General features: G+C 38.3%; 6 protein-coding genes across 6 annotated transcripts; 1 reads left to right on the top strand and 5 right to left on the bottom strand.

The window, feature by feature from the left end:
- Positions 1-4377: 4377 nt before the first annotated feature.
- On the bottom strand, positions 4378-7755 carry LOC106925784 (granzyme A-like). The gene is made up of 5 exons (XM_015000271.2): positions 7513-7755; positions 7247-7388; positions 6064-6208; positions 5555-5827; positions 4378-5448 (listed from the first exon to the last, which is right to left on the bottom strand). Exons 1-5 carry the CDS (start codon positions 7571-7573, stop codon positions 5287-5289), a joined length of 783 nt encoding a protein of 260 aa, XP_014855757.2. The 5' UTR covers positions 7574-7755; the 3' UTR covers positions 4378-5286.
- A 584-nt stretch (positions 7756-8339) lies between these two features.
- On the bottom strand, positions 8340-10242 carry LOC106926017 (granzyme A-like). The gene is made up of 5 exons (XM_015000640.2): positions 10131-10242; positions 9888-10029; positions 9239-9383; positions 8762-9040; positions 8340-8682 (listed from the first exon to the last, which is right to left on the bottom strand). The coding sequence occupies exons 1-5, from the start codon at positions 10177-10179 to the stop codon at positions 8509-8511; spliced, it is 789 nt and encodes a 262-aa protein (XP_014856126.2). The 5' UTR covers positions 10180-10242; the 3' UTR covers positions 8340-8508.
- Positions 10243-11124: 882 nt separating this feature from the next.
- On the top strand, positions 11125-13013 carry LOC106925998 (tripartite motif-containing protein 16-like). Its single transcript, XM_088008493.1, has one exon. The coding sequence runs from the start codon at positions 11197-11199 to the stop codon at positions 12868-12870; it is 1674 nt and encodes a 557-aa protein (XP_087864619.1). The 5' UTR covers positions 11125-11196; the 3' UTR covers positions 12871-13013.
- A 672-nt stretch (positions 13014-13685) lies between these two features.
- On the bottom strand, positions 13686-16480 carry LOC106926009 (granzyme A-like). The gene is made up of 5 exons (XM_015000634.2): positions 16356-16480; positions 16111-16249; positions 14629-14773; positions 14054-14332; positions 13686-13978 (listed from the first exon to the last, which is right to left on the bottom strand). The coding sequence occupies exons 1-5, from the start codon at positions 16417-16419 to the stop codon at positions 13805-13807; spliced, it is 801 nt and encodes a 266-aa protein (XP_014856120.2). The 5' UTR covers positions 16420-16480; the 3' UTR covers positions 13686-13804.
- A 573-nt stretch (positions 16481-17053) lies between these two features.
- Positions 17054-18888, bottom strand: LOC106925738 (granzyme A-like). Its single transcript, XM_015000212.2, has 5 exons — positions 18760-18888; positions 18517-18658; positions 18029-18173; positions 17679-17954; positions 17054-17594 (listed from the first exon to the last, which is right to left on the bottom strand). Exons 1-5 carry the CDS (start codon positions 18806-18808, stop codon positions 17433-17435), a joined length of 774 nt encoding a protein of 257 aa, XP_014855698.2. The 5' UTR covers positions 18809-18888; the 3' UTR covers positions 17054-17432.
- A 2159-nt stretch (positions 18889-21047) lies between these two features.
- Positions 21048-23292, bottom strand: LOC148157643 (granzyme A-like). Its single transcript, XM_088008720.1, has 5 exons — positions 23180-23292; positions 22924-23065; positions 21829-21973; positions 21473-21748; positions 21048-21388 (listed from the first exon to the last, which is right to left on the bottom strand). Exons 1-5 carry the CDS (start codon positions 23238-23240, stop codon positions 21233-21235), a joined length of 780 nt encoding a protein of 259 aa, XP_087864846.1. The 5' UTR covers positions 23241-23292; the 3' UTR covers positions 21048-21232.
- Positions 23293-23628: the final 336 nt, after the last annotated feature.

Genomic DNA, 23628 nt, shown 5'->3' with positions numbered 1-23628 from the left:
ATTCTCATCTGCTGACTGCTGGGGTGAAAGGGAGGACGTCATGGTTTGTGAATTTATTTTTTCTGTTGGTGTTTTTCCTTTTTCTTTTCTTTTTGTCCAGCTTCTCGGGGACATTTTCCAGGTGCTTTTTGAATGCGTCTTGGTTTCCATGCATCTTTGTTTCTAAAGAATGCTCTGGGTGTGCATTCTATTGGCATTTTCGTCCTTTCTGCCTTTACTTTAAAAACCTGCACCTCTTGTTCATTGTGCTAAGTGTTTTGGCCGTGTTTTGCACCAAGGCCATTTTCAAATTTGAGTGTCAGTTTGCCTCTTTAATTGGTATCCCATTTTCTTACCCATGTGTTACCATAGGTTACACATCGTTAATTCATTTCATGCTAAAATTACAACTGATGGTTGGATAACATGTCCCGGGTGTAACCCGCCCATTGACCTGTGGAGATAGACACTAGCCCCTTTTGTCATGATCGTGTTTCTGTGGATATGTTTTTGGAGTTTTTTGTGTTCAGTTTGCTCCCTGTTTCTCTGTCTCTGCGTCTTCCCCGTTGATTGTTTCCCAGGTGTGTCTCATCCCCTTAATTACCCCGTGTGTTTAAACCCACCTGTTGTCCTTGTCTCTTGTTGGATCCTTGTCGTGTGATGCCTGTTTCTCCGTGCTGTTCTCTGTTGTTCTGTGCTTTTGGCTTATCATTAAACTCATCATTTTTCACCTATGTCCTGGGTCTGCCAGCGTCCTCATCCTCACCACAACCCACCACTTCATACCACCTTTTTGTATTTTCTTTAGTACTAGTCTTTAATATTTTATTTGATTAGATTTCATATGTTGTTGGATTACTCTGTGTACATTTTGTTATTTTCCCTCAGTTGCTAAGTTTAATTCATCATTGAACGGCATTATCTTCATCATACTCACCTGTGTGATGTTCTACTAATAACCTCCTCAGCAGTTTAAAGCCAGTCAGTTTCTTTATCTCTCCATCTGCTTTTATTATCAATGCATCCCACCCTAGTTTGCCTGTGGTACTCTTTTGTGTCCATCTTGTAGTTCCTCATGTTTGCATGTCTATTTCTATAGTAAACTTTCACTAAAATATGAGACTAACACCTTCCTGTCTGCACTTGGCTTCCATTTCCTTCACACACTGATCTTAGCTGCAGGAAGTGAGGTCTCTAGTGTGTTAGGTGTTCTAGGTTATTTTGTGAAAGTAGTTTTTTATGCACTATTGGATTACAGCCATCCAATAGTGGGAAGAGCCACTAATGTTCTGTGTTTACTTTATTTGCAAATAAAAGCTTTGGTTTCCTAGGATTGATAAATGTCAGTGACTTTGTTTCCCATCAGCTCTTTAGATTGGAGCATGATTTGTTTCTTATTAGCACATTTTGGCCTATCTCATAATGTCAGACAGGTTAGGTAGATTCCTCAGGTCTGGTTTGCAATCATGTCAATTATTGATTTAACAAAGGGACAGATTACTTTTTCATGTTGGGGAGTGTTTGTTTGAATAGCGTTTTTCTTTTTGCTTGACAAAGAAAATTATAATTTTCCTCATGTTATCTTTTCTAATATCAATATCTGATACCTGATTTATTAGTTCATTGGTATATTTACTACTAAAGGTATTCTGCTTACCAAAAATCAGTTGAATCGCTTCCATTTTCATTAGCATTTGGGATGCTTTCTTTTTTTTCTGCCTGTCTCTAAATTAGACTCTCCTCAAGAGTACATGTGTTACGAAACAGATGGCTGTCTTATCATCTCATGGCTCAATCGGTGTCACACAGAATGAGCACTTTAAAGGGCCAATAAAGGCTGACGCACACACTCAAATACATCAACTTGCGGCTACCTTTATACAACAAAGTTTGACGCTGTGCTTGTGCTGCGTCACAGAGGAGGGAGAAAGCAAGGTGAGGCGAGGTGGGCATCAAACACAGGTGATGCAAATCCAGGTAAACATTTACCCTGACATTGCGTGTGTTGTGTGGGATTGAACTTCCTGTGGTAGAAATAGCGAATGAAACATGCCAAAAAATGCGCATGCATTCATCCGTCCCACAAAATCAGTTAATTTGGGTGTGGTGAGCTTTGGAGGTTTCGGTGACACTGAGGTGGGCCCAGGAGCTTTTGTGGGTTACTATGGAGACACAGTAAACACACAGGGACCTGGCTGGTCAGTGGTAATTCATGAGGAGCTCAAATAAAGGACACACAGGAATGTCATGGGTGCGGTAGTGTTTTTTTTCCCCCCTCAACATGTTCAAAGGATAGAGCTTCTTGCCAGGGAAAGTTTTCTTTTGTTTTTATCTCTAATTTGCTTTGTAGACTTTTAGTTTGTAACCTTATATTGGTTACTTTGCAAGAGCAGAAGTAATCTCTCCAAAAATATTCTTTTTTCCCCCTTTGAACTTTGTCTGCCTTTTCCACTTATCAATTTGGCATCAGCTCACCTTCATTTAAAAACAAGACCTATTTAAAACTAAAATCATGATGTTTTAGAAAGCCTGCAAATCCACTGTTCAGGAGCACCTTAAAGAGTACAAAAGGTTTTCCCAATGATAGCAAGAAATCAAGATATTATAATTCGACTACCAACTCCAGTATATAATCTGCAGGTCAGATTTCTCTGAAGAGAAAAATGTTCAAAATTATGGTAAATTCTAACAGAATTGAACCAAGTTGCAGACATGTTAATATGAGCAAACATTTATTCAAAAATAAAAATATACTTTATTTTGAACAGACTTTGTTTCGGGGAGTAAAACTTACTTTTTTGTGCTAATTATATGTGACACATATAAGAGTTCCTGAATTACGTGCTGCCTCAAGTTTTCACAATAATTTAAATGAGTCACCTGTTGATGGAGGACTACGCTCTACCGGTAATAGAGCACCACCTAGTGTCTGGTGAGAAAACTGTCAGTTTCACTACGGCCCAACTTTACACTTCAGGATTTTTGCGTTGTCGTTTGTTTTATGAACGCAATTATTTAAATAGAGAAGGAACATGAGAATGTGCATTTTTCTTGAACTAATCCCTGGGATTTTTCACATTTTAATTGAAAGGGCCCAAATTTATCATCTTTTTTTTTTTTTTTTTTTTTTTTTTTTATAAAAAGTTTACTTTGGATCTGGCATGAAAGCCTTCTGTTTTCTCCCATCTTTTTATTATTATTTCGGATGCTTCATTTACTTTGACATTTTGAGACAATATTTAAAGGTAGCATCACATTATTAGGAGGCGCTAAGAGAATCAATTAAATGTGACAAAATAATTGTTTTCTCTGTGTTTAGCTAGGTACTGTGAATCCATTACTACACAAACGACAGGATAATTTTTATATTTATGGATGGAGTAATGGCATTATAGACTTTAGATCAATATGGGCATATATCAGACGAGTAATTTCTTTAATGCTTAAATCTGCCCTTCTAATGTGTTTTTATGTTGTGTTGCATTGTTTGATTTTATATTTGTACTCGTGTAAAGTGTCTGAGTACTTAGACAACACAAATAAAATGTATTATTATTGGCATTTTCTTTTTTTGAGTTGACACCCACTTGCTTCAAATTATTGCACATTATTTCTCATGTGAAGGCAAAACCCCTGTCAATACACTTCATAGAAGCACATCAGGCGCTCTCGGCTGCTCTCCCGTTGTGCCTGTCCTCTCTCTGGCTCTGTGAACTAAGAAATCAGTGTCAGCTTTGCGCATCTGTGAAAAAAAAAAACAATGTGCTTGGGATCTGTTTTCCATTATTTGTGTCGGGGAGCCAGTTAGAAGAGTCAGTGTGGTTCTTGAAGGTCAAACCTGTATGAATCACTCTGTTTAAATGGACCTGGAAAACATCGTCTCCCCGTATGTTTGTTAGCAAAATTAAATGTGAGACTTGGTAATTGCTGGCAGATGCTCTTCGTCTTATTTAACTGAGCTATTTCACAAAGAAACACAGGGAACATGTTGGTCATTAGGTGTACAAAGCAGGAGCAGACATGTCTAATTGCAGAAGAAGGTTGTTTTAGAAAGCTGCACACCAAACATTTTGGATCTTATTTCTAATATATAAAACAGGTGCTGCTTTCTGTAGGTTCCAAATTACTACTTTATCATGTGAGCTGTGGCGTACTTCTAAGAAAGTGTTCACAAGTTCTGGTGGCTACTAAAGCCATGTAACAAATGTTCTTGCAGAATCTGCTCTCAACCACAAAGAGCAGCAAGAAAGGTCACTCAGACGTACGAGAACAACCACAAAAAAGAAACAATAACACGTACAACCACAGAGGACCAAGAACCCCAGAAAGATAAAAATAAAGAGGAAAAGAAGCAAATGGCACGTCTGCAGCGAGAGAGAGGCATGAAAAGATAAAAACTTCCATCTGATTCTTTAATGAGATGAGCACGTACATTTCATACCAGATAGAAAAAATAACTCCCTTTCATATATAGATTGCTTCCTGGCAGTGTAAGTCATATAGGACCTGCTCATTAGGAAGAGCAAAGTAACGAGCTGTCAGTAGTTCCCTCTTGAACAGCTGAAGTTTGCTTGTCTTTTAGAGGCTAATTTTAAATGTGAGCTGAGTTAAAAGCATCAGCGGCGTGGAGCTTAAAGTACACAAAGCATTTTTGTCTGTTTTGAATAAAGTTCTTTACCTTACAAACTATTTTTCTACTCATTGGAATTCCACTTTCTGCTCTGGTTAGAAAACGCTTGTTCTCACATGCATTCAAGTAATTGTTGCACTCCACAATTTAAACATTGACGATTTAAAACGGTTTCATATTTGAGGTTCTGTTCTTCAAGTCTGATGGAACTGAAACGTGTCTGTCTGGAGTTTGCAGGTGTCCCTTGTGTATTTTGGGGTGTTTTCCCCCAAACACCGGATTCAGCGAATGTGGATGACAAATGTATTCAAAGAAAAACTGATTGTATACTTTCTGTGAGTCTGAAGTGAAATATTTGTAGCTGTCTCTGAGGACTTGATGTGGAGAGACATCTGAAGAGCTTTATGAAATGATTTTTTACCTTTCAGTGCTTTTCCTGTTTCTGAAAGGAGACTGAGGGAGGAGAGGAACGTGTCTATTTTATGCTTTTGCTCATTTAATTTAATTTTCCAACAAGAACTTCTTGTCCTTTAAACTTTTATTTACTGTAATGAGTCAAGACCGCACATGTTTTCTATTTGTATAAAATATTTAAAAGTCAAAAATAAGAGAAAATAAATAAATACAGAAGACAGAAAAGGGAATGTGAGAATTTAACAGTACAATATAGATATGAGTTATTCAGTTTTCGGTTCCTTCATTGCCTTCTTGATCCAGTTAAGATGCCGTTCTGACAGGAAAGAGTAAACTCCAGGTTTCTTTTTTACGCCACAACGGTTCCCAAATGATGTGACTCCAACTAGAACGTTCTTGCACACTATTGGTCCTCCCGAATCCCCCTGAGAGAGAGAGAGAGATAGAGAGAGAGAGAGAGAGAAGAAACCTGTGGTGATTGTTTTCAGAATAAATCAACCTCCAACTAAGCCATAAAAGGCTTTTTTTTACCTGACAGGTGTCGGCATTGTTTCGACCATCTGACCCGGCACAAAGCATGTTCTTGTTGATATACGGCTTCAGGTTGTAATAATCTGGAGAGTTGCACTTCTCTCTGTCGATTACTGTCACATTGGTGGACATCAGGACGTCAGACATCTTGCCAACGTTGTTTGTTTTTCCCCATCCAGCCACCATGCAGACGGAGCCGGTTGCTGGGTCTTTTACAGCAGTTTGCAACTTAAGACTTTGAACCCATTTGTCTTTTTTTGCTGGCTTGTTAATCTGAAAACACAACAGATGCTGATGATTTGTAGTTAAAATATATAAATTTATAATATGTGCAGTGGCTTGGACCATTTTAGTTTGCTCGAACAATCATTTTAGGCAAAAAAAAAAAAAATGCTGGCACTAACAACTAAGAGCATAGCTTCCACCACTATAAATGTGACTATCTGCATTTCTGATTTGTAATTAGACAGTTGTAAAATATTTCTTTACTTAGCATGCTAAAGTCTCACCTTGATCAACATGAGGTCGTTGAGTTTTTCATCGTCATCGTAGCAGGGATGGATGATGTGTTTTGACACACTTCGGACCTGCCTGAATTGTTTTTCCTTTTCCTCTTCTTTGATAGAGTGCACCCCCAGCAGCACAGTCTTAACACTGCAAGAGCAGAAAAATACTGCATTATTCACAGCAGCACAAAGGGAGTGCCATAAAAGTCTGGCTAAACAGCTTAGGTGATTGAAAAATAACAATTGTTAGTATTAAATGGTGGAATAAAACACCAGAAATAGCACGCTTCAAGGAAATACATTCTAGGTGTTTAAAGAAGTTTCTTTTTATTGTCTAAGTCCATTGCAGCTTGACCACCCTTACGCACACAACTCAATGGAGAGCTTCATGATCTACTTTAGTCTGTGCAGAACATAATGTTGCTTTGTAAGTTTCTCTTCATTTCACCAGAATGCAAAGCCTACTTTTAGCTTTTGCATGCCACTGATGTTTAATAATTAATTAGACTTTTAGGCGCATTTATTTTTCTCATGCAAAATCAGTCGCAGGACTGAAATGCTGTAATGATTCTCAGAAAACGTCCCTTGTGGTTTCTGTGTTTTCTTTCAGTGACTTACTTCTGTTCCTTTCTGTGTGTTCAAAGCAAATAGCAGAAACGGTCATGTGCGTAGACTCGGTGTCTGAGGTGAAACGTGAGGCATATTTAGCATGCAGGATGCACTTTTGTAATGCATCATGGTGTCATGATGCATTACAAAAGTGCATCCTGCATGACGAAGGAGCTGAATGTATTTTTTTTTTGTCACTTCATGAGCAAATGGAAGTTGTTTTAAAGAAGACATCCAATATGTATGCTTGTAAAGCTTTTGATTAAAAAATGACATCAGCTCTGTACTAGCTATTTGGTGCTTTCTTATTTTTAATCATTGGGGGGGGGAAATCTGTTGATGCAACAAGGAAATGATGCTTCCAGTGACTCAGCATGCACACTCATTCTTGCTTTGCACAATTCACACAATCAGGGGGGGAAATAAAAAAAATGCCTCCAGAGACAACAGTTTTTAGTTCTTTAGAAAAGAAAGATGAACAAAAACCACACAGAACAGGCCATTTGTTAACTAAGTAGGTATTGATAATGTTGGAATCTGCTAACTAAAAGCAAATTATAAACATCATAGTTCCTACTCTTTGCAGTGTGCTGCCGTCAGGACCCATTTGGGATCGATTAATATTCCTCCACAGATCGGCACGTCAGACTTCAGCAGAGCCATGTAGGGCAGCGAGTGGGGCTTCACTTCACTCCCATCAATAATCTCAGAACCATAACCTAACACAGGAAGATATCCAAATAACATTTTTCACATAAAAGCAACAAAAGAAGCATTCTAAAACAAAACAAAAAAAAAACTGATATCTATGGCAATTACTGCATTTAAGAAGCTATTACTCACTTGAGTTGAAAGAAAAGAAGACACAGGAGATGAAAGCAGCGAAACCCCTCAGAGACAACATTTCCTCTTATTTCTGTCTTTGATCTGGTGATGATTGTGCCCCTGGAGACAATCACCCTGCCCTTTATGTGTTTTTCTCAAAGGATGTGGTCTGACCATGGAAATGCACGAGTCAGCGAAATGGCTAAAATGATCTGCAGCACACCGTCAGTCTGAAGCCTGTGGTGAAATTTACCAGTACTGATCAGAACCAAGTTAGTCAGCATGGGTTTTGAACATCATGCACATCAGAGTGTAGATGAGTGCAGACGTGGGAACAAACTGCTAAGGTCAGGAGGAGGGGTTTAAGGCTTTGCAACGTTCTCTTTTCAAAAATAAGGTACAGCAAATTATCACCTACAGACGCAAAGACTGCATACCATTTTGACCATTTGGAAGAGGGTCTGTTTATAATGTCTAAATATTAAACTTTAATTTTTTTTACTGTTGTGTTTGACATTCAATCTTTTTAAAATAGAAACCTCTTATATTACTTCATATAGGTTTAGGTACCATTTGAATACGGCATAAGCCACCAGGTTGCAATTCAAATGAAATATTTACCTCTTTCAGGTTTTTATTAAATGCCACAAAAAGTTGTATTTTCCAACAGCAGCCCGCAACCACTATACTATTTATTCCATTCATTTTCTCTGCCTGCTGTTATCCTTGCAGCACCCATTGGGTGAGAGGCAGGATGCATCCTGAACAGTCCATCACAGAGACGTACAGGATCACACACATGCAATTGATATGGTGACATGACTACAATAAGCCCACCAAAGATACATGGTTTTATTTTTTTTATTTGGTTTTCATACACAGTTGTCATTGACAGTAAAGCATCAGTCTATGATTTGTTTGTTTTTTATTTATCGATATGTATAATGCAAGTTGAATGCAAATGGAAGAATGAAAATAGAGGTTAGAGAAATGTAACTGCATCAGTCAGAAAAGTTATTCAGCTTCTGAGGTCTTCATTTTATCATTGATCCAGTTAAGATGGACTTTTGATAGGAAAGTGTAAACTCCAGGCCTCTTCACTGATCCGCAGGGCTCAGTATCGGATCCCCCGAAAGATGTGACCCCAACTAGAACTCTATTACAAAATATTGGTCCTCCTGAATCCCCCTAAGAGCAAGAAGAAACAGTTGAAAATCATTTTAAGGTAATAATGTTGTTTTAAAGTTTAGTTAGAAGCCTCATTTACCGTACAGGTGTCGGCATCATTTCTCTTCCCATTTGGCCCCGCACATATCATGTCCTTGGTAATATATGGCTCATTGTTATAATGTTCCGCAGAGTTGCACTTCTTTCTGTCAATCACAGTAACTTTAGCAGACATCAAAACATTTGATAGGACGTTACTAGTTTTGCTGGTTGCTCCCCATCCAGCCACCAGACAGGCAGAGCCAGGTGGTGGGTCTTTGACAACACTGCTCAGCTGGTGAACTTTGACCCATTTGGTTTTGTTCACTGGTTTGTCCAGCTGAAAGGAGGGGAAAGGATCACTATGAACATGAAACTATAAAGTTAAAAGTTGAAATAGTTCACAAAGTGAACTATTGATATGACTGAAGGTCACTGGTTGAGTCAAGAACAAATATACTTTATTTTGTCAATGACTAAATCAAAACCAACTTTTAGTTATGTTATAGTTTCCTCTTATTGTAAAATGTTATCTTACCTTGAGCAACATGAGATCATTGACTTTTGTTTTATGATCATATTCATTATGAGGCACACTTCTCTTCACCTTACGGACCTGCAGGTACTTCTTTTTTGTTTTCCGTTTTTTGATGGAGTGCACGCCCAGTAACACAGTCTTAATGCTGCAAAAACAAAAGCAGATTTATGGAGCATGTCTATAGTTATTACCCTATAAAGGTTTCCTACTTTATTATTAGTGAATCAATCTACTGTGATTTATTTTAAGTGAATTATGATAAATTATATAGATATATGTGTGTGTGCATGCGTGCATGCTTGTGCGTGTGTGTGTGATACATGCAAGCATTAAGGTGCTTTATTTTGAATAACGCTGTCAAAAAATCTGGTTATGCAGTTTTTAGGTAAATCTGTTCTTTCTTAACATTTTTTCCTGCGTAAAAGCAGAAACAAGTACTACATATATTTAAAGCAAGAAAAAAATGGCTTCCTGTTGCCGTCTACACAGTGCACACCATTCCAAGGTGCAGACTGACAGTTTGCCTTTACAGATCTGAGCATTATTTAAAGCAGAGTCAGTCAAGGTTACAACATATTATGCTTTCTATTTCTAATGCTGCTTGAAAAGCAAACTAATACATAAAAAATTAAAGAGTTCCTGTTTTTACCCTTCACAGTGTGCAGCAGTCAGAACCCAGTTCGGATCAATTAATATTCCCCCACAGACTGGTTTGTTCGACTGCAGCAGAGCCATGTAGGGCAACGAGTGCTTCTTCACTTCTTTCCCATTGATAATCTCAGATCCGTAACCTGACACAGAAAGCAAAAAGGTTCAACACATCCCATAATAGTAAAGAGGTAATATTATCTTTCTTCTCAAGTAAAATGGCAGCACTTAAGATATTACTCACTTGAGTTGATCATAAGGAAAAGGGCAATGATACCCCTCAGAGAGAACATTTTGTCTTATCTCAGTCTTTGATCTGGAGGTGAATGCGCCCCTCAGGATGCTGACCCTGACCCTTTATCTGTGCTTGTCAAAGGATGTGGTCTGACCATGGAACAGTATGATTCAGCAAACACATATAGTGATCTGGTAAGCTGAAGTCTGTGGTAACACTAGATCAGAACCAAAGCCCTTCAGCAGCTGTGAGGTGCAGGTTTTTATTTTAATTTTTATTTCCTCAACATGCAGCTCAGAGTACAAACAGGCGAGAACAAAGTCATGAGCAGAGGAGACTTCAATATTCAAATTTCATGCACTGAGTTATGATCTCAGTGCATGAATTCAATTCAAGAATGGAAACATTTTGTGGCATTGAGAACATCTATATTATGTAGTGAATGCAGGTGGTGGTTACCGTGGGAACATCGGGGCAAAGCTTTTTGCACCAGTTGGACGTTATTCTGAAAACTCAAATGGAAATTAAATAAAACTTTTAACTTAAAATAAGACAGGGGAACATGCATTTTCTAAAAAAAAAAAAACAGTTCTGTTCAACACTTAAGGAATAAACATTTGAAATATATCAGTCTGTATGTAATGAATGAATGTACTATATAAATGTTACGTTTTGAATGGAATTACTGATTTAAATAAACTTTTCCATGATATTCTAATTTTTTGACTACGACCTGTTTGTGTCAATGTCCAGGCCCTACATATCAACTACACAAAACTCCAAACTTGGCACTTTCTGTGTAAAGTTGTTGTAAAGATGTAAGAAAGGTTAACCACTAAAGATGGTTAACCTTTCTTACTTTACTACTCTTAATGGAATCAAAGTCTGATATTCCTTCCTCATCTTCCTGCTCTCAAACGCAGCTTGTACCTGGGTGGAACCGTCGTCTGCTAAAAAATGAAAGCTGATTGGATGAAGCCTCTCCGTCCATAGTCATGTGATATGTAGATCAGAGCTAAAACATGTTTCTGTTTCCAGGAAGTGAAACTCACTTCCACTGTGACTGAGAGGAGAAATGGAGCAGCAGGCAGTTCAGCTGGGCAAAGAAATCTTCTCCTGTTCCATCTGTCTGGATCTACTAAAGGATCCGGTTACCACTTCCTGTGGACACAGCTACTGTATGAAATGCATTGAAACACACTGGGATGAAGAGGATCCAAAAGGCGTTCACAGCTGCCCACAGTGTGGAAAAACGTTCATATGGAGGCCTGTCCTGGAGAGGAGTACAATCTTATCAGGTTTGATCAAGCAGTTGAAGAAGACTGGACTCCAAATCACTCCTGCTGATCAATGCCCTGCTGGACTAGAAGATGTGGCCTGTGATTTTTGCATCGGAAGAAAACTAAAAGCCATCAAGTCGTGTTTAGTCTGTCTGGCCTCTTACTGTGAGAAACACCTTCAGCCTCATTATGATTCAGCTGCATTTAAGAAACACAAGCTGGTGGAGCCGTCCAAAAACCTCCAGGAGAACATCTGCTCTCTCCATGATGAGGTGATGAAGATGTTCTGCCGCACTGATCAGAAGTGTGTCTGTTATCTCTGCTCTGTGGATGAACATAGAGGCCACGACATAGTCTCATCTGCAACAGAAAGGACTGAGAGGCAGAGAGAGCTGGAGGAGAGACGAGGAAAAATCCAGCAGAGAATCAAGGATAGAGAGAAAGATCTGAAGCTGCTTCAACAGGAGGTGGAGGCCATAAATCGCTCTGCAGATAACACAGTGGAGAACAGTGAGAAGATCTTCACCCAGCTGATCCGTCTCCTCCATAAAAGAAGCTCTGAGGTGAAGCAGCAGATCAGATCCCAGCAGGAAACTGAAGTGAGTCGAGTCAGAGATGTTCAGGAGAAGCTGGAGCAGGAGATCACTGAGCTGAAGAGGAAAGACGCTGAGCTGGAGCAGCTCTCACACACAGAGGATCACAACCAGTTTCTCCTCAACTACCCCTCACTGCCAGCACTCAGTGAGTCGACACACTCATCCAGCATCAACATCCGTCCTCTGAGACACTTTGAGGACGTGACAGCAGCTGTGTCAGAGCTCAGAGACAAACTACAGGACGTCCTGAGAGACTCATGGATAAACATCTCACTGATGGTCACTGAGGTGGATGTTCTACTGGCAGAACCAGAACCAAAGAGCAGAGCTGGATTCTTAAGATATTCATGTGAAATCACTCTGGATCCAAACACAACCAACACATGGCTGGTACTATCAGAGGGCAACAGGAAGGTGACAAGAACGATTCAATGTCAGTCTTATTCCAGTCATCCAGACAGATTCACTGGATGGCGTCAGGTCCTGAGTGGAGAGGGTCTGACTGGACGCTGTTACTGGGAGGTGGAGTGGAGCGGGATGCTAATTTATGTAGCAGTTGCATACAAGAATATGAGCAGAGTAGGAAGTGGGAATGAATATGGATTTGGAGGTAGTGACAAGTCTTGGGCTTTAGAGTGTTACCAAAACAGTTATCATAGATTTGGTCACAACAACATCTGGACCTCCATCTCAGGTCCTGGTTCCTCCAGAGTGGGAGTGTACCTGGATCACAGAGCAGGTATTCTGTCCTTCTACAGCGTCTCTGAAACCATGACTCTCCTCCACAGAGTTCAGACCACATTCACTCTGCCACTACATGCCGGCGTTTGGGTTGGCTATGCAGATTCTGCAGAGTTCTGTAAACCCAAATAGAGTTTCTCTCTTCTTATACATTGTTGATTTGGGTTCATTGTTTTGATGTCTCTGGTCTGCTGCTCTGCTTGTTTTTATGTTTCGGTTTTAAATGTAGTCCTCCGTGTCTGTTTTCCAGGAGCCATAAAGGATATCACTGTTGATGTTTTCTCTCATTCTTACATGACACATAAACATTTCTCCACAGAAAAATCTAAACTTTTCTGGACTCTAATATGCATTTGGATGGTTAGTTCTGACTTTCGTTGATCTACACAACAGTATTGTTCTTGTTTAAATCAGTCGATATTGAAGTGAACTGGACTTCCTTCTGCTTTTTATTGTGATCCACAGAAGTAACCTGGAATTGATATCAAATCAAAACTAATGCGGCTTCCTTCTAAATTTTGTTAGGGTGGGGGAAAAAAGTATTTTAAAGAGTAGTGAGGCACAACCATTTTCTAAGAGACTAAGTAACAGTGTGTGATGCATTTTGTGTACGCTGATAACACAAATATTCGTGTTCCTTTATACAATATAAAAACTTTGTATTGACTTTCATTCCTACCTCTAAATCTAACTAGTAGAGCATAAGTAGAACAGCAAAAACGTGGGATGAGGGAAAGCTCCCTCTTTGTTGGTAATTATTGTGAAATAAGTCCTCTGTAATATATACAAGAACACACACAACCACTCACACAAGTGTAATTTGTATGCTGATTTCACTACAATATGAGAGATATATAGTTTTTCTTTTTTTTAATGGTTTTGCTAATTTGGTTGTCATGGCAACCAAATTCGACAGTCCTCATGGCAGTGCAACAACAGAGTTTATGGTGTCTTTGTTTTTTTATTTGTAATTTGCATGTATACCCAGTTTTTGCAACAAAATGCAGGTCAAACAAAAAGAACAACAAAACATAGTTACAAAAACTAACTGTATCATTCAGAAAAGTTATTCAGCTTCTGAGGTCTTCATCGTCTTCTTGATCCAGGTAAGATGGTCTTCTGATAGGAAAGTGTAAACTCCAGGCCTCTTCACTGATCCGCAGGGCTCAGTCTTGGATCCTCCGAAAGATGTGACCCCAACTAGAACTCCTCTACACAACATTGGTCCTCCAGAATCACCCTAAGAGAAAGAAGAAACACGTGAAAATCATTTTAAGGAAATAATGTTTAAAAATTGGCTAAAAGGCTCCTTTACCTTACAGGTGTCGGCATCACTTTTCTTCCCATTTGGCCCTGCACATATCATGTCCTTGGTAATATATGGTATGTGGTTATAGTGGTGTGGAGAGTTGCACTTTTCTCTATCAATCACAGTGACATTAGCAGACATCAAAACATCTGATAGGACGTTGCTATTTTTGCTGGTTGTTCCCCATCCAGCCACCAGACAGGCAGAGCCAGCTGCTGGGTCTTTGACAACACTGCTCAGCTGATGAACTTTGACCCATTTGGTTTCCTTCACTGGTTTGTCCAGCTGAAAGGGGAAAATAGATCAAAGTTGAAATTGTTCACAGAGTTATATAATAGACACAAAAGAGTAGCCTTTACCATTGCTTCAGATCTGAAAGAGCTTGATTCTTAAAGCTGGTTCAAGCAATTATTTGAGCGTATGGACTTAAAGACTAATAACAGATATGACTGAAGATCACTGAAGCAACTTCATACCTTATCTAAAGTAAAACTAAAGTAAAACCAACTTTTTGTTTCTTGAGTATTTTTCCAAAGCATATCTGTGCATAAGCTTCCTCTTATTTTAAAAGCTTATCTTACCTTGAGCAACATGAGATCATGGACTTTTGTATTATTATCATATTTATCATGAGGCACACTTCTCTTCACCTTACGGACCTGCCGGTACTTCTTCTCTATTTTCTCATTTTTGATGGAGTGCACGCCCAGTAACACAGTCTTAAAGCTGCAAAAGCAAAACCACAATACTGTGTTAGATTTATGGAGCATGTCCATAGTCATGATACCATGAAGGTCTACTACCCTAACATATGGGAATCAGTCTATTATAGTTTATTTTATAATAAGTGAATTATTATGGAATTGACATGAACTACATTTTAAGATTATTTAATTGTTAAGCTTCACAAATCTTGAGCTGATAAGAGAGAAGCAGATATTTTTATGATGTGGGGTGGTTCAATGTGATGATTATTTAATGTAGCTATATATATATTATTTTATTTTATTTTTTGTCACATTAGAACCATGTTAAGTAAATAACGTATTGTGTTGGGATTTCATACCAATTAAAAATGTTAGGTGAAAGGAAAATATATATTTAGATTTTTAAGAAATTAAAATGTGAAAAGTGTGTGATACATTGGTATTTTACTCCCTTGAGTTAATACGTCTTTCTGCGATGACACCTGCAAAACGTTTAGAGCATGTTGCTGCCAGTTGTGGGCATTGCCATGAAACTTGGGCTGATCCTCAGCTAACGTTAGCTGAAGTTTAGCTCAGTCAGACTGGATGGAGAGCACTTTCAGTTTTCAGGTCTTCTGACATATTTTGATCTGAAAAATTTTATTCTGCTCATTTTAGTCTTTTGCATTCTTCTCTAATTTGTCTTCCTGGATGCTGATCTTTTTTTTTTTAAATGATATTGTTTATTTGGAAAATGAAGCTTAATGTTGAAATTTAAACGTTTCTCAGAGAACAACTTTTTTCTAAAGTCGTGTGGCTTTTGTGGTTTCTTGAAGTGAGTGGTACTTGCACCTTATTGCATCACATTTTTTTCTTCCTTTGTCTTGTTCTTAGCCTTTAAGGTTTTACTTTGAAATGTGAAATGAGTGTAGACTGTATGCTCATTACAAAACCCTGTTCTCACTGACATATTATGACAACCTGGACTTGGTATTTTGGTTGCTGTTAGTATATGAATAGAAAACAGCCCACAGTAAATGTTTATATTTAATTAAAAAAAAGCATATTTGCAAGGTGTTTGTTTACAAATCTTTAAAAGAAGTAGAGATGAAGGCTATCTGGACATCTTTGGTCTTAGACCAGATTGAGCTTTCCTGGGTTTTACTATTTCTTAAGAATCAGTAAAAAATGAAGTGGCTCACTGTTTTATTTAAAAATCTTTAATAAAACTTTTAGAGACCTAAATATTCCCCATTAGTTTGAAAACTATTGGAGAATCAATTTTTGTAACTCAAATAACACTTTCCTGCTAATATTTTGAATAATTTCTTTACCAGGTGAAACCTCAATGAAATAAAAATATTTTATAATTCCTACTTTCCGCAGTGTGCAGCAGTCAGCACCCATTTTCGATCAATTAATGTTCCTCCGCAGAATTTACTTGACATCAGAAAAGCTATGAAGGGCACAGAGTGTGGCTCAACTTCATGCCCATTGATGATGACAGAACCACGACCTAGCACAGGAAGACATCCAAGCCCACTCAAAAAGGTAAAAATATGGAATAAAGAAATGGGATTTATTTTTTAACAAAGAGTGACAACAATTAAGATATTACTCACATGAGTTCATAATCAGGAAAAGGGCACAGAGGATGAAAGCAGTACAACCCGCCGGAGAGAACATTTCCTTTTTTCTCAGACTTTGATCTGGAGACGAATGCAACCCTCACGATGCTCACCCTTCTCCTTTATGTGTGTTTCTCAAAGGATGTGGTTTGACCATGGAAATTCATGAGTCAGCAAAACACATGAAATGTTTTGATGAACACTATCAATCTGAAATGTGTTTTGACATTTACCAGGTCAGAACCAGTTTATTTTTTTAGTATTAGAAGTCTTTCGTAAACAACAATCTAACAAGAAAGAGGGCTAAGAGAGAAGGGGCCGACATAAAGGAGTCAAGCCCAGGACAACTGCATCACAGGCAACAACCTCAACACATCGTTCATCTGCGCTGCCAACTGAGCCACTTAGTGCCTCCAGAATCAATGCTATTCAGCAGCTGTGAAGTGAAGGTTTTGTTTGTTTGTTGCAGCTCACATTTGAAGATTGGTGGGAGCATAGAGCCAGCAGCAGAATAGACTTAAGTCTTCAAAATCAATGCAGAATAACTATTCGATAACAATGGGTACATTTTGTGGTCTTGTGAAAATCCTCCTCTAAATGCCCCTTCTGATTACTCCTGATTAGCTCCGTCTGGAAGCCACACCTGGCAGTCACACATTCAGAGGAGGAAAGAGGGAAATGACACACAAACATTTTATTTTTGCTTTTATTTTATTATCATAGCAAATATGGGCACAAATATACTTCAGCTTGAAAACAAACTTGGGCACATTTCTTCCTTAAACAAAGATTGTCAAAAAAAAAAGTGCATTTTTTTGCAGCTGGAAAGGACCTACTCGGATTGTTAATGGCTAATCCGATAGAACAGAGCAAGAAAATAAATATTTTTTCTCTTTATTCGTTTAAAGTGGTTTTCAGAAATAGCTCAAGCCTTGCTGTGAGAAGTAAAAATTCAGCATTTTATTTGTTCATTTGGTGTTTGTACATACATACGTATTTTGCTAACATAATGCAGGCTGAATTACAACGGACAGCAAAACAATAGTTGAAACAGCAACTCAAGAACAACCTTTATTCATTTGCAGGTGTCTTCATTGTCTTCTTGATCCACTTCAGGTGATCTTCGGTAAGGAAAGCGTACACGCCAGGCTTGTTTTTGATTCCACACTTGTAACCGAAAGACGCGACACCAACTACAGCTCCATTGCACAGAATTGGCCCTCCTGAATCTCCCTACATAGAGAAGAAAGGAAAACCGGCATTTTACGGGAACGATAGCATTTTATCATAGTGTAAACTAACCTTAGGATCTCTTACCTGACAAGTGTCACCTTTGATTTTACCACTGGCCCCAGCACATATCATGTTCTTAGTTATGTATGGATGAAGTTGGTAATATTTTTTTGAGTTGCATTTCATCCTGTCGATCACAGTCACATTGGCTGACATCAGAACATCTGACAAAGTAGCTCTGCCTTTTTTGGTTTGTCCCCATCCAGCCACCATACAGACTGAACCGGCTGCTGGCTCTTTGACAGCTTCATTCAGCTTGAGAGGTGTCACCCATTGGGTTTGCTTCACTGCCTTGTCCAGCTGGAAAATAAAATATGACTGTTATTTTATGTTATGAACAATGTCAGTACAGATTACTAATTTTGTAAAGTTACCTTGAGCAACATGAGATCGTTGTTTTTTTCTTTGCTATCAAAGCAAGGATGAGGAATACTTCTTGACACCTTGAGGATCTGCCTGAACTGCTGTTCATTCTTCTTCTCCTTGATGGAGTGCACCCCCAGCAACACAGTCTTAATACTGAGACAGCAACAACATATTACACAGTAAATGGGTCTGGAGCAAGAAACACTACATTTAAGCCTGTGTGGTAAATAGCAAGGCAATTTTGGAAATAAAGAGGTTAGTAAAATTGCAGGCCATAAAATTATTGTATTTGTTATGATCATATTCAAGTCAACATTAAAAATGATTGGAGGTTGTAGTCACCACCATCCAATAAAAAAAACTGTCAGTAGTGACACAAACACACTTTAGGTATAAAACACAGAAGTTGAAAATATCTTGCTTTGAAATACCGGTTTGTGATTTGCACAGTGCACAACAAAGCAAACTAAATGCATAAAAGAGTTCCTGTTTTTACCCTTCACAGTGTGCAGCAGTCAGAACCCAGTTTGGATCAATTAATATTCCCCCACAGACTGGTTCGCTTGACTCCAGCAGAGCCATGTAGGGCAACGAGTGCTTCTTCACTTCTTTCCCATTGATAATCTCAGATCCGTAACCTGACACAGAAAGCAAAAAGGTGCAACACATCCCATAATAGTAAAGAGGTGATATTATCTTTCTTCTCAAGTAAAATGGCAGCACACAAGATATTACTCACTTGAGTTGATCATAAGGAAAAGGGCAATGATACCCCTCAGAGAGAACATTTTGTCTTGTCTCAGTCTTTGGTCTGGAGGTGAATGCGCCCCTCAGGATGCTGACCCTGACCCTTTATCTGTGCTTGTCAAAGGATGTGGTCTGACCATGGAACAGCATGATTCAGCAAACACACGTAGTGATCTGGTAAGCTGAAGTCTGTGGTAACACTAGATCAGAACCAAAGCCCTTCAGCAGCTGTGAGGTGCAGGTTTTTATTTTAATTTTTATTTCCTCAACATGCAGCTCAGAGTACAAACAGGCGAGAACAAAGTCATGAGCAGAGGAGACTTCAATATTCAAATTTCATGCACTGAGTTATGATCTCAGTGCATGAAATTTGAATGGAAACATTTTGTGGCATTGAGAACATCTATATTAAGTAGTGAATGCAGGTGGTGGTTACCGTGGGAACATCGGGGCAAAGCTCTTTGCACCAGCAACCCTCCAGTTGGATGTTGTTCTGAAAACTCAAATGGAAATGAAAATGAAATAAAATTTTTAACTTAAAATCAGACATGGGAACATGCATTTGTTAAATAAGGATTTCCTGGAAAAAAAAGTTCTGTTTTTTTTTTTTTTGGCATGAAACTGTACACTTTTCTTCTATTGAGGCCAACATTTGAGACCCATAAAATAATTAGTTATTTTCTACTTGGTTCTATTTAAATATTGCTTGTTTGAGTTATTTCTGAGCATATATAAAATAATTCTTGCAATATTAATCTGTAAAATAGCGTACTGTGAGTATTGTCAACAAGGTATTTTTACAAAACCTATAAGGTCAGAGGTGACACAGAATGACACATTTTTTAAATGAGTCATTCTGTGGTATTGTTCTCAGTCAGTCAGTGTTTTACCTACAGATTTAAAGGATCTTCATATTTATTCACGGTTCAGCATGTGCAAAATTATTTGTATAACATGTATTTTATTGGCATTTCAACAGTTTTATACAGTAAGAATGTTGACTTAGTTTCCATCTAGTGGCAGAATTAGGTATTACATTTCAGAGTCTGCCATCGTTTGATGATATCACAGAAAGGAGACAATGCAGGAGATAGGAAGTATGGGGATTTTCTCAGTAACATCGCAACTTCTTTAAGTTTGAACTGGTCTTTGAAAGCACTGGAATTTGAATTTGATATTTCTGTCGATTTAGAATAATGCAGGTGTTTGTAAGAAGGCAGCATTTGTTTTATAGGAACTTTTACAGTCTTTAGCTAAATATTACCTCCTGAGCAAATTTATTGTACATTTAAGTGTAAACTATTGTTTGCTGCTGCGTATTATTTTTAAAAATGTGCATGTTCACACTTCTCAGTTTTACCCTACTCCAAATGGCTTCAGTACAGTAAAGAGTCCCTCTGGTCTGTGGTCATTTTGGAGAGGAGTTTATCTGAATGTTCACTTCAACAAGGCGATGGAGGAGGAGGACATGACAACAGGAATCCAAATTATTTGCAGGAAGTCTGCATGTTGGTAGATTTGTTTCATAAAGCATATCTAAAATATTCAAAAGAAAATGCATCATGGGAAGCTGAAACATACCATGTCACGATGCTGCTCGACACGCTATTGAGTGACAGTTGCAACGCAGCCAACCCATGAGTGCCATTTATTTTCTTGGACTCTGATTTGCTGCAGCATCAAGATTCTGCAGTAGCATTAAGAGGAGGGTTTCTCCATGCTTATCAATGCATAGTAAGGCAGGCCAGTTTGAACTATTAAAACAGGCAGATAGCATTTTTGGTTGAGGTCCCCAGTATTAGCTGATTTTAACATTTCTCAGGCAGCTTTGATCCCCAAGTCCACAAAACCAGTAGTCCACTGTATTTGATTTTGCTCACTAAATTAAGATGCTGACAACATTGCTACAGATAAAATCAAAGACTGTTTTTGTAATTCTGTCATTGTCTTCCATGGTTAGTAACATGGAAAACCTGGCTTATCTGCTGTTTGTTACTAATAATAACTCAAGAAAATGTCAACATCTTTTTGCCATTGTTTTATCTTCAGTCTTGATATATGTCTGAAATGTGGACCATTTGAATAGCATCACTTGCTTTCCATCACCTTCAAGTCAAACCATGGAAATAATAGTTAACTTTCTTTTGGTCTTCATACAACTGGTTTTAGTTGTAGGTATAGCAGCATTCTAGCTGTAGCAGAGAGCATCACCTAGTGCCCTGGTAGGAGAACACACACACAAAGGTCATTGGAATTGACTAATCTGACAGTACATGGCCATAAATATAATATTTTATTCATTATTCTTTTAAACAGGTTTTCAAAAACTATTTTCAAGGTTTGATGTAACTCAGTTTTGTTCACTTGTCTGCGCATACATCTTTCAGCAACATAATGCAAGTTAAATTCAAATGGAATCGCAAAAGTGCTTGAAGGAGTTAAACAGCAAGGATGAAAAGCTAGGTTTATTCACTTGTCTTCATTGTCTTCTTGACCCAGTTGAGGTTATCTTCAGTGAGTAAAGCGTAGACGCCAGGTTTGTTTTGAATTCCACAGTCACGCCCAAAAGATGTAACGCCAACTAAATCTTCATTGCACAATATGGGCCCTCCTGAATCTCCCTACAGAGAGAACAAATATATAAAATGCATTTTAGGGAAACAGCAACATTTAAATTTGTGTAAACAGCTCTTAGGCCCACTTACCTGACAAGTGTCAGCTTTGATTTTGCCATTCCACCCGGCGCATATCATGTTCCTAGTTATATAAGGAGCAAGATTGTAATAATCTTTTGAGTTGCATTTCATTCTGTCGATCACAGTCACATTGGTCGACATCAAAACATCTGACATAGTAGATGCATCCATTTTGGTTTTTCCCCATCCAGCCACCTTACAGACTGAACCAGCTGCTGGCTCTTTGACAACTTTATTCAGCTTGAGCGGTGTCACCCATTTGGTTTGCTTCACTGCTTTGTCCAGCTGGAAAAGAAAGTATCACTATTATTTTATATTAGAAACAATGGCAGCATAGATAACATCACTAATTTTTGTAAAGTTACCTTGAGCAACATGAGATCGTTGTTTTTTTCTTTGCTATCATAGCAAGGATGGGGAACACTTCTCTTCACCTTACGGATCTGCCTGAACTGCTGTTCATTCTTCTTCTCTTTGATGGAGTGCACCCCCAGCAACACAGTCTTAATCCTGGGAGAGAACAAAAACACAGTATGGCTAAACATGTCTGACAGAACAGTCAGATATTAAGATATTAGTAACGGCATCTGGTTTCAACTGTTTATAACCTTTTCCTTTCTGAACAAGTATTTTAATATTCCACAGCAGGACTGATGTATTACAGATTATCCTTGATATTTTTTCTTACAGCTGGAGAATAAAAGCTTAAACCCACCTTGACTTTGGTCTCAAGTTTGAGTAATGAATGATAAAACTGTATGTATTAAATATGTATATACATAAAGCAGGAAGTAACATACAATAAGAACATGTTAATGAGTCATAATCAGTATTCTGACTCTGACCTAGATTTACGTGTTGCTAAATCTCTCAAAACTTGTTGCTCAATTGGAGAATTAAACTTAAAGTTCAAATGCAAAATGCTTAATAGAGGATGACAGTTTTCTGAATCTTTGTGGCTTTTGAGGTTTCTTGAAGCGAATGACATTTGTACCTAAACATAAGACATCTTTTCCTTCCTTCACATGCTATGTGCTTAAATGTTAACTGTGTTATGCATGCAAACTTGGCCAGGCATTGCTCAGTCTGAATCATAGAATCATACTATTATAAAATCTGGTGGTGAATAGTTTTTAACTAAATCCCCTTTTTTGGTCTACTTTTTTCCTGATTATACAAACAGCAACAAACACGCCACACATGCAAAGCAAGAAAAAATGGCTTTGTGTTGCTATCTACTCAGGCCATCTACTCAGTTTGCTCTTGAATTGCACGGGGCACAACATCCAAAAATGCAGAGTGATAGTTTCCTGTTACAAACCTATACATTGCTTAATTTGGCTGGAAGTGCAAGAGAAAACAACATATGCACAAACAGCCAATGAAAAACTGGATTGTATTTTCTATTTCTAACCATTCTGAATGCTTACAAAATAAGAAAAAAAAAATATTGTTCTTACTTCTTGCAGTGTGCAGCAGTCAGAATCCATTTTGGATCAATTAATATTCCCCCACAGATTGGTGTGCTTGACTCCAGCAGAGCCATGTAGGGCAACGAGTGGGGTTTCACTTCTCTCCCGTTGATAATCTCAGAACCATGACCTGGCAATACATCCAGAAACAATTTTTGATGTGACAGGAGAAAGCTGAATCCTTAGCTAAGGAGAAATATTGCATTAATAAGAAAATGACAATATTTAAGAAAGTATTACTCACTGAATTTGATCAGAAACAAGGCAGAGAGAATGAAACCAATGAAATCCCTCAGACAGAACATTTCCTCCTGTCAGGGTGTTTGACGTGTTAAGACCCTCACAATGCTCAACCTGCTCTTTATGCCTTAGTCTCAAAGGATGTGGGTGGACCATGGAAATGCATGAATCGGCAAAATAGGTGTGATCATGAAATGAGGTCAGATCTACCGCTTCTGAAGTGGCAATGTTTAGCACTTCTCATGGTGGCTAACAGCACTGTGGTGGACGGTTTTAATTTTATTGACATCACACAGACCCTGAGAGGAGACAAGTGGCAACTTTTTCCAGACCTTACATGATTATTTATCAGAGATACTGTCAACTTGGAGAACTGCTCTTCCTGCTCCTACTGGTGATTCCTCTCACCTCTGTTGCTGCCTAAATAAACTCCTGCTCAACTCTCATTCAGTG

The sequence above is a fragment of the Poecilia mexicana genome, unplaced genomic scaffold (genome assembly GCF_051168715.1).
Source record: "Poecilia mexicana isolate PSO_F unplaced genomic scaffold, ASM5116871v1 scaffold_9, whole genome shotgun sequence".
Classification (NCBI taxonomy): domain Eukaryota; kingdom Metazoa; phylum Chordata; class Actinopteri; order Cyprinodontiformes; family Poeciliidae; genus Poecilia; species Poecilia mexicana.
The sequence above is the reverse complement of the archived record's forward strand: the minus strand, read 5'-3'. Positions and strand labels throughout refer to the sequence as shown.

Excerpts from the sequence above, each read along its gene's own strand:
- LOC106925998 (XM_088008493.1), top strand. The coding sequence starts at position 11,197 with ATGGAGCAGCAGGCAGTTCAGCTGGGCAAAGAAATCTTCTCCTGTTCC.
- LOC106926009 (XM_015000634.2), bottom strand. The coding sequence starts at position 16,419 with ATGTTCTCTCCGGCGGGTTGTACTGCTTTCATCCTCTGTGCCCTTTTC. Across the intron at positions 14,774-16,110 it reads ACTGCTGCACACTGCGGAAA|CTTTAAGACTGTGTTACTGG; the intron begins GTAGGAATTATA and ends TTGCTTTTGCAG. Across the intron at positions 13,979-14,053 it reads GTGATGCCGACACCTGTAAG|GGTGATTCTGGAGGACCAAT; the intron begins GTAAAGGAGCCT and ends TCTTTCTCTTAG.
- LOC106925784 (XM_015000271.2), bottom strand. The coding sequence starts at position 7,573 with ATGTTGTCTCTGAGGGGTTTCGCTGCTTTCATCTCCTGTGTCTTCTTT. Across the intron at positions 5,828-6,063 it reads ACGACCTCATGTTGATCAAG|ATTAACAAGCCAGCAAAAAA; the intron begins GTGAGACTTTAG and ends TTGTGTTTTCAG. Across the intron at positions 5,449-5,554 it reads ACAATGCCGACACCTGTCAG|GGGGATTCGGGAGGACCAAT; the intron begins GTAAAAAAAAGC and ends TCTCTCTCTCAG.
- LOC106926017 (XM_015000640.2), bottom strand. The coding sequence starts at position 10,179 with ATGTTCTCTCTGAGGGGTATCATTGCCCTTTTCCTTATGATCAACTCA. Across the intron at positions 9,384-9,887 it reads ACTGCTGCACACTGTGAAGG|CATTAAGACTGTGTTACTGG; the intron begins GTAAAAACAGGA and ends TTGTTTTTGCAG. Across the intron at positions 8,683-8,761 it reads ATGATGCCGACACCTGTACG|GGGGATTCAGGAGGACCAAT; the intron begins GTAAATGAGGCT and ends TCTTGCTCTTAG.
- LOC106925738 (XM_015000212.2), bottom strand. The coding sequence starts at position 18,808 with ATGTTCTCTCTGAGGGGTATCATTGCCCTTTTCCTTATGATCAACTCA. Across the intron at positions 18,174-18,516 it reads ACTGCTGCACACTGTGAAGG|TATTAAGACTGTGTTGCTGG; the intron begins GTAAAAACAGGA and ends TTGCTGTCTCAG. Across the intron at positions 17,595-17,678 it reads TCAAAGGTGACACTTGTCAG|GGAGATTCAGGAGGGCCAAT; the intron begins GTAAGAGATCCT and ends TTCTCTATGTAG.
- LOC148157643 (XM_088008720.1), bottom strand. The coding sequence starts at position 23,240 with ATGTTCTGTCTGAGGGATTTCATTGGTTTCATTCTCTCTGCCTTGTTT. Across the intron at positions 23,066-23,179 it reads CTTGTTTCTGATCAAATTCA|GTCATGGTTCTGAGATTATC; the intron begins GTGAGTAATACT and ends ATGTATTGCCAG. Across the intron at positions 21,974-22,923 it reads ACTGCTGCACACTGCAAGAA|GATTAAGACTGTGTTGCTGG; the intron begins GTAAGAACAATA and ends GTTCTCTCCCAG.